Source organism: Lolium rigidum, chromosome 2, assembly GCF_022539505.1.
Source record: "Lolium rigidum isolate FL_2022 chromosome 2, APGP_CSIRO_Lrig_0.1, whole genome shotgun sequence".
Classification (NCBI taxonomy): Eukaryota; Viridiplantae; Streptophyta; class Magnoliopsida; order Poales; family Poaceae; genus Lolium; species Lolium rigidum.
This window is the reverse complement of record NC_061509.1, coordinates 160882772-160891958: the sequence shown is the minus strand read 5'-3', so window position 1 is coordinate 160891958 and position 9187 is coordinate 160882772. Positions and strand designations below refer to the sequence as shown.

The 9187-nt window shown below is 40.9% G+C and overlaps 1 protein-coding gene across 1 annotated transcript; it reads right to left on the bottom strand.

The window, feature by feature from the left end:
* Positions 1–557: 557 nt before the first annotated feature.
* On the bottom strand, positions 558–3614 carry LOC124687578 (elicitor-responsive protein 3-like). The gene is made up of 5 exons (XM_047221356.1): positions 3548–3614; positions 3137–3202; positions 1951–2077; positions 1673–1787; positions 558–688 (listed from the first exon to the last, which is right to left on the bottom strand). The coding sequence occupies exons 1-5, from the start codon at positions 3612–3614 to the stop codon at positions 632–634; spliced, it is 432 nt and encodes a 143-aa protein (XP_047077312.1). The 3' UTR covers positions 558–631.
* Positions 3615–9187: the final 5573 nt, after the last annotated feature.

Sequence of the window (9187 nt, the reverse complement as noted above, 5' to 3'; positions counted from 1 at the left end):
CACTGACCCAGGATTGTCGCTCCATTCTCTCAAGCTCAGAGAAAAAAACTACAACACGAGATAAGGCAATGAACACGACCTGGATTGATGAAGTGTGGCATGAGAAGAAGTCAGGATGATAAAACCATGGAGAATTAAGCAGGCTTACTATTTCGCTGGCACTCAATGCAAATTTTCCCAGGGAAGGGAAAAAGTTTTCCACTGGAAATCAGGGTCCTATCTGACCCACGACACGAGACACACTCGATAGACAGTGCTTTACTTTGGAATATACACAAACCCTCTTGCTATACCATATCTCTCTCTTACACGTCATATATGGTCCTGTACTCCTGTTGGCCTGAGTTACAGACAACTGACTTGACACCTTCTACATGACCTTACAAGATAATGGAAAAGCATTTAGAATTGTTTCAGGAAGGCACCGAAAAATTATTATTATTTCCAGTACCAAGAATGCATATAACAGATGAATTGCAGCTATATTGTTGACATTCGTGAAATTCGCATATTACTTTTAAAATGATTTGTGAAGTCAAAATGACTTAGGGCTCAAAAGAAAAACAAACTGACTGAGTTTATTGTATTTGCATGAGATGGTGTTTCAAGGGCGATTGTTCCTCCAGTCTGCTCAATGAGATTGTTTCCATCCACCGAAGTCCTCGGGAAGACCACGCTCGCGAACATCCTGCATACAGGATAATAATGTTACTGAAGGGCAACAATGCATTTGCTTTACGGTTTGCTCGTTCTCAATCAAGTCTAAGCCAGCTCAAGTTCCTCTGAGAAAAAATATGAGCGAAAACTAAATTGTGACAATTAATTTATTTTTATTTTTGTATGTTGTAGGGGTTCACCAAAATTAAATTCACTTTGTATAATAATCTTAGACTATTATTCTACATACTATATTTTCTTCTTCTTTATAGTCATCCTATAAAATCACAGAACCTCACAGCAGACTAAGACACTGACCAGAGGAACTGAACAAGGATATCTGCCTGCAAGCTGCATGAGATTGGCCATAAATATGGCTACAAAGAGCAACAACAAATGGAAAATAATTTAAAAGGGCCGGCAAAATGATGTCTACCATTTGCATTTACTAAATGTAGTAATTCGCCAAATATGTTTCAGGAAAAGCATTAATTAGTTTTATTACTCCAACTGAATCACAACACCGGTGTGTACGATTGCGCCTCAAAATTGAATTGGACTATAAATTTACTAGTTATCGTCAGAATCTGCATAAGCCACTGCATCTTGCAGGCCTGCCTTTTTTTCAACTTATGATCTAGACCTACAAGGTTGGAACTTATGCAGCTATTCTACGTTCAGTTATGATATAGACCTACAAGGTTGGAACTTGTCATGGTCTGCATCAATTGAATCATTGATGCCAGAAGCTAAGCACCTACCCTTTTAAAGAGATGCTTGAACTAGTCCTGGCATCCTACTGGAGAGTGGTACCATTCGCTGATTTAAAATCAGAAATGGGAACCTCAGTAGTTTGAGGCCTATGCACACACCAGAGAAGGGAAATCAGAGCATCGATATTCTCTTGGCATCATTAACAAGGCAGTTATAATTACAGGAAAAAAATGTTGTAGTTAAGACCAGCTTCAAGAATTCAATAAAAAATACTAATGGGAGGCAGCATTTTAGAATCTACCTCACGGGTGAATGAGAGACCAACTTTGATTTCTCCACAGTAGTGTTCACCTTTCACAACATTATAAGCTGTCGGTGGAATGCTCCCTTCCGTATAAACTGCTTCCAAAGGAATCCTGCAAGAACCAGTTGCATAGGGAACTAAGTTCTTTTTGTGCATAACATCACATGCCAGAAGTAAGACAGTAACTTCATTGCAGATGCTTTCTGAACAGATACTGAAAATTTTGATGTAACAGTATTGCAGAATTGCAGACATGGATGGAAAGATGTGCATACGTTGCTTCTCCAACAAAATCGTCCGCTGTGCCCGAGTCGCTGTCCATGAGCTTGATAACTAGATCTGTAGCTTGGTCTGACACGGTAAAGACAAAGTTTTCGTTCCATTCAGGGCTACTCCCTTTGCCTGCATAGAATTTGCAATTTAGCATCACATTACACATCAAGAACTGATGTCTGCACTTGAACGAATGACATGAGCCAATAAAAAGAATTTTTATTATTCTTTACATAAGGAACTGTTAATTTTTAAAAAGTGTGCTGCTAAATTAAGGACATGCTATTTTGTTTCGTTACTACTAAAATATCAGTTCACTTACATGCTGTGAACTTTCTTAGCATGTAATGTCTATTACTCTTCAGAGTTTCAGACATGTTCTAAACTGAGGACTTGCTATTTTGTTTCCTTACTACTAAACTATCAGTTCACTTGCATCCTGTGAACTTTCTTAGCATGTAATGCTATTACTCTTCAGAGTTTCAGACATGTTACAAACTGCGTCTAGTATGCCACAAAATTTACAGATATAACAACATAAACAATGTTTTAGTACATTATAAAAAAAATTGTAGAGGAAACCTTTGTGGGATCTTCAAGACTGCCTGCTATCTTTGTGGAGACAAATAAAAGATTGTGATAATGACATATGTTTTCTATTTGTACGGAAGAATGTATTATTCAACCTCACTAATCTAGAATTCCATTTCTTACCTCCTAGTTATGCATTTGTGACACTAATTATACTCCTTTGAGAAACTTTGTACCCTCTTTTTCTGATATATGTCCACTGGACAAGGTGTAATGTGATGATTGAGGCTCAAAAATATCAGGACGACGGCCAGAAGTGGAATAGATTGTGAAGAGAAGGTTGGACATGATCGTCTATGACGCCATCGGATATTTACATTTTTTGTCGCGCCATATCGATCCAACATACCTATCTTATTTAACAGAACATGTAGAATGCTAAAATGGGGTAAAATCGTGTTTGAAATTTCCTAGATGGAATACTTTCGGTAAAATTTCCACTAAATCTGGTAATATGTGTCACAACTCTGGGGTAAAAGGTGAACTCACTCTAGAAAAAATAATCTTGAAAACATATGAGAAGTACAACCCAGATAAGTGAAAAGATCTATGGTAATTGGTAAGGAGAAGAAACCATATGGAAAAAAGCATATCCACCTGATGCAATACTGCTCCTCTGCTCCTGCGAGCGGCATTTGAGAATTGCGTACGGGTCCATGTTGCCTGCAGTCGATTTGCCAAAACAAAAACAAAAAAACAAAATCAGCCGAATCATAAGGAAAATGATTGGAAAACAATCAACAGATGCAGCAAAACGCATGGCAGCACGGCGTTTCTAGACCTAGACTAATTGCTATATGCTTTGTCAGTTGTCAGCCTATAAATCCCCAGTGCCAGTTCCGTGCAAATGCAGGCACCGGGCCGATCGAAACTGTAATTAAGATGCTTAAAATAGATCGATCATTAAGTCCCGATCGACTGAAAACAGAATGGACACAACAAGACCCCGTAAGTAATCTGTATCCTAAAGATTAGGGTTCCTTAAAGATTAAGTCGATTCGTACGTACACAGGTAATCGGTGTTCTCGAGGCCCTTGGCCCCGATGAGCAGAACCTCCAGCGTACCGTGCACCATCGATTTCTTCCTCGTCTGATCGTCTCCCTCCTCGCAGTGGCGTGAACGCGTGCTCAAGACGCGCTGCAGATGCAGATCCGAATTTCGCAATGGGGGTGGCCTGCCTTCTCGGTTCTCACATGGCAATGCCGCAATGGGGGTGGCGTGGCTTCGTGGAGGGCTCCGTCCGGCAGTTTCGCGCCCGAGGAGTCTAAAAAAACTACCAAAGACTAACAAAAGGGTCGCGGGCGGCCGTGCGCCAAATTCCCGGGGAACCATAAGGCAAGTCTTTTGCCTCCCTTTCAATTAAATATTTTTGACAATTCCTAACACGCTATTTTTTTAGGGGAAAAGCTACTCCCCTAGCCTGAAGAAACTTTATATGATGCCCAACCTAGAAGCAAAAAAAAAAATCTGAAGGTGTTACATCTAAATCGCAGGTAAAAAATCACATGATCAAAACCCCTAGCTAAAAGGGTACATTTTTCAAATATCGCAGAAGCTTCTGTAGCTGAAAGACTACAGTCATGCATTGTCTGGATTAATTCCATGCAATCAGGATGGTCAGCCTGAAGCATCCAATTTGACCTATTAGGATCAGTCCATCCTTTAGAGCTCTAGCTTATGTTGTCGATGCCGATACAACATGGGCTATTCGGCTATTGCTAGCCACACTGAACCCCCTTTTCTCATCTCTGACTACGCCCCCGACTTCTTCCTGAAGCATGCATCGTTGCTAACGTTGTAGGGAACAATGGTGTTTTGGCTCATAGATCTAAATGCACCTATTATGAAATGTGCATTCTAAATGTATTTCAAATATGTCAAAAACAAATTGAAAAACATTCCAGACATGCTATGTTCACACACAATATTTTGGGACAGTGCTTCGCTGACTTTGCCAGCCCTCAAAGTTAGTGACTTTGAGTCACTTACAAGTGAGGTTAAGTGGGGCCTACATAATGAAGGGTCCACATGTTAGTCACCCAAAGTCACGGCAAAGTCAGCCTGGCAAAGTCACCGAAGCTCAATCCAATATTTTGTGGATGTGTAAAAAATTAAAAAATAATCCCAATAAGCTATTTTGGAGTACCTAGAATTGTTTTGTTACACAAGTCATACAAAATGTTATTTTTTCGGGGATGCTTTGTGTGCGGACATAGAATGTCCGAATGCACACTTAGAATTACTACCTCCGTCCCAAGGAAAAAGGTGCACGCGTATTCCAAGACAAACTTTGACCATAAAAATTGAGCAACAAAATCTTGGTTATATTATATGTAATTAGTATCGTTGGATTCGTATTAAAAACACTTTCTAATAATGTTAATTTCATACAAATAATCTTTATATATTTGAAGTAATTCTTAGTCAAACGAAAAGCACGTAAAACGAGGGCGCCTTATTCCTTGAATCGGAGGTAGTATTTTTTAGATTTTTTTAACATTCTAAAATATATTTTTGGGCAATGGGTGTATCTACACCGATGATGAGCCAAAATAGATTTTGAGTAGGTACATTTTTCTTCTAAATCAAAAATATAAATACTTTGCCGCATGTTGCTATAAAAATCATCATTGCAAACTGTTGATTCAGAAATAATGTGTAGTTCCGGGAAAAATGCATACTATCCAAAGAAAGAATTCTTATATCATCATTGCATGATCAATTTTATTAAGCTTGGATATTTTTATTGCTGCAACATTAACTATTTCAGCCTACCAAACCATCTTATATTTAGGAACGGATCTTACATGAATTGGCCATTGAGGAGGCCAAAATTGGAGCCTCCTCATTTCCATACAGAAATCATTGGAAAATGAATAAATGTATCATAAATTTATCGCCTCCTCGCGATTATGATCCGCTAGATCCTAAATTCTTACAAAACTAAAGTACTTGTTTTCTAAACAGCTCAACCTCTAACCAAAAGTTTGAATGAACCAAATAGCCAATTTTATAATTGCCGGATTTTCCTCGAATGTAAACACCGTGTGTGTGTGTGTGGGGGGGGGGGGGGAGACATGAATGTCTTGTCATTCCTCCATAAATGGTGCTCTATTCATATGTGGCTTCTTACCACAACAAGATGACATGACGGCAGAAGCATATCACTTGTTACAAGTGACAAGTCATCGAACACGAAACAGTTGGTACTAACTTAAGAGTTTGAGATTTACCGTGTTTAATTACCTATAAATCTTGCACATTTGTATGTATACATGGATTTTTACCTGCTAGGCATGAAAATTTCATTGTGACCATATGAAGTTGCTGATTTCTGGGCCTGAACCACATGTCCTACCAAAAGAATCTCCGATTCGCAAAAAATAAAAATACAAAAAGAATCTCCTGCCATGGGCCGGAATGTTAATCTGCTCTTGTCCTTGTTTCGCTTGGAGAGCTTGTCCGCCCATTTGGTTCCGGTTTGTCAGATGGGTAATTGGCCCGCAATCTAGGTTGTTGATCCAAATTGTCTTATATCTAGACGAGTTTTAACATGTATACAAACCTGACTCAATTAGAAACGAAGAGAGCTATTCGAAAAAGAAAAAAAGAAGAGCTTGTGAGTCGTGTGATCAAAGCCAAGAGAGTAGGCGTGCAGACAAAAAAAATTCTAGCAAGTCGTTAGCCGGTGAAAGCAATCATGACTTGATTAAGATGATTGCCGCAGAAAATCCGCAAACGCGGCCGAGAAAGGGACGCCAGGCAGTTCGCACCGCCGATCGAGTTGCAAGTGCAACGTGATCGAGAGGCGCAACTGAAAATGCGGCGGCGCACGCGCGGCCGGCCGGCCAGCTGAGCGTGCGTGTCGCGAGCAGCTCGCGGTGACGCGGCCATGGGTGGTGCTCCATGGCGTCCGTAGGCAGGCAACCGTAATCGTGGGAGCAAACCAAATGATGAAGACGACGAATCTCGGAGCTCCGTACGCAAGCACAAAACCATCTTTTCGTTTCCCGCACTGCTGTACTACCAGAAACGGCCGAGCGCTACTGCTTGGTGCCCAACTTTGCCGCAGGATCTAAGGCGACAAAATCTCGGCAGGATAAGAGGAGCAAACCACCGAACAAAACACCGGAGAGAAACGGAGCACAAGAAGTCTCCGCCCCCACGATCTCTTTTCTTATTACGTAGTGCAGCTCGGTTGACGCCGACGGCGCGTTCGTCGCCTCCTTCACTCTTTCCCCCTGCTCCGCCTATATATGCGAGCTATCTACTGCCCCGCTTCCCGCTCCCCAGCCCGGCCAAGGATCCCAGAGCCAGAGAGAACGGGAAAAGGCGGACGTCGGCCGTGCGCGAGCCACTGCTACAGGTCAGGCTACTTTTTACACCAAAAAAAAAAAAGGTCAGGCTACTTCCAATCCAATGCTTCCTTGTTGCTACTTCTTCTTCTACTCCATGATGTGGTCGACTGAATCTATTGCTTCTTTCCCTGCAAAAGTAGCTCATGTTCTTGACTTGGTGCTATGCTTTGCATTCTAGGAAGATTCTTCAGAGCAGCTCTTGATTTGCTGTTACTACACCAGCGTTGGTGCTGATTAAGTATACTCTAAATCATTTGTTTGTCCTTGGTTACCCTCTAGTTGTGTACTAGTTCAATGTTTACAAGATTAGCTCAATCTACACACAAGTCTTTCCAATCCATATCGGAATTCCTAGCTTTTGAGAAGAAACGAATACAACTTATTGTATCATCATTTTTACAACATAGTAACAGATGGCTTACCCCATTAAGCTTGCTTAATTTCGGTTGCAATAGGAATGTAGGATGCGGAACTTCTCCACGTTTGTGTCCGATCCCTGCCCGACTTTTCATCCAGCGACGTGCTGTAAATTTTCTATACATATGAATAGCTGGATGTGAAGAATAGTAGGAGTACAACAAAAGTCATACCCATATCATCTCTCTTTAGGATGGTTGTTGGTTGATCATATCGCATACTATTCCCTATCTGACGGTCTTAATGGCCACAAAACATTTAGTTGAACAAATGTATAAAAGCGACGTGCCGTGAGCTCTACTCAGTTGTATCACAAAAAAAAGATATTTCTTATGTCATGTGTAAAAAAGACAAATTCCGGTGCTCAAAAAATCTCTTCACAAGAATATTTTCTTATCTTTTTTACACAACACATAAAAAATGTTGATTTTCCGCGAAACTTGCCCGTGTGCATATCAACATGTACGCATGAAAATTTTGTTCAGAATTTAAAAGACATTTTAAAATGTCTTTTCTATGGATGGAAATTTTATCTACGGATCCGGGTATCCATACATATCTGGCCCATTGGGCACGGGTATGGAGGCTGCTTATGCCATGAATTTCATGGGGCGGATATCCGATAACTCATGGGGCGGGCATGGGTACAGGTTTTGCCCCACGGATATCCAATAGATATCCGGCTGACATGTGGGTCCCACATGCTAGTGAGACATGAGATTTCACCTAGGCCTAGCTGATCATACCTTGAGGTCAAAATCAGTGAGTCTAACACGTAACCACCGATTACCACTTCTTTCATGGCCTCCCCCTCTGACTCCCTCGCAAGCTGTGACAGAGGGCTTGGCCGGAGGGCCTCCCTTCCACCTCTACACTATCCCGGCTCTCCTCCACCTAGGAGACGCGCGGGCATGTAGTGGGCTTTCTCTCGTTCCGTCATCCTTCATCCTTCTTATATTTATTGCAAATATAACTATTGCTGAAATGTTACAGAAATATTCTTGAAATGCTACTGAAATGCTGGTTTTATGCTCAAATATGTGTTGTTCATGCACATATTGCGTAAACACATGGATATCCATGGATATCCTGTGGATTTGGATTTGGATTTGGAGCGTTATACATGCTTATGGATACTTTCGTGGACGGGGCAGAGCGAGGCTGATGGATTTGGGTATGGATCTGGTTTAGTTATATCCGTTCAAACCCGCTCCATTGTCATCCTTAGTCTTTTCTGATAACATGAATATATGCATCCTAGATCAAAATAGGATTTCCGCCATTCCTTTCCCTTTTCTTATTCAGTGATCTGATGACCTTATCCAAAGTTAAGCCTAGGAGCTAGCTAAGGGCTTATCCGCCGAGGAACAGATTACAAGTGCAACTTGCTCTCTGTTCTGCCTTGTTCTACAGTTATTCTGCCTTGTTCTACAGTTAACTACAACCTTACAGGGCTTGACTTTTGGAGACATGTTTTAGGTACACTCTAGAAGCTTCTTTCCCTGAAAAGGTAGCTCATGTTCTTGGTGTGTTCTTGGTGCTATATGCGTTGCATTCTACACAGATTCTCGAGCGTGTGGATTTGCAGCTTTGTACTCCTTGATTTCCTGTTACCATACCAGCGTTACTACCGAGTATAATTTTTTCAGAATTAGTACCGAGTATACTCAAAAATCATGGCAGTAGTTTCCTTCTTCTTGCTGCCCTGAGGTCTGTAGATTATTATCGACGTGGTTACCCTTTGTGTTTCTTACTTCCTCTGTTTATCTATTATTATATACTAAAAGCAAAATAAGAATGATTAATAGAGCCACCATATTAAGCCACATCATCTGAATTATGTTAGCAGTTAGATATAAATTACGTGGTCAT

Excerpts from the sequence above, each read along its gene's own strand:
- LOC124687578 (XM_047221356.1), bottom strand. The coding sequence starts at position 3,614 with ATGGTGCACGGTACGCTGGAGGTTCTGCTCATCGGGGCCAAGGGCCTC. Across the intron at positions 2,078-3,136 it reads GAGGAGCAGTATTGCATCAG|GCAAAGGGAGTAGCCCTGAA; the intron begins GTGGATATGCTT and ends AATTCTATGCAG. Across the intron at positions 689-1,672 it reads GTCTCTCATTCACCCGTGAG|GATGTTCGCGAGCGTGGTCT; the intron begins GTAGATTCTAAA and ends TCCTGTATGCAG.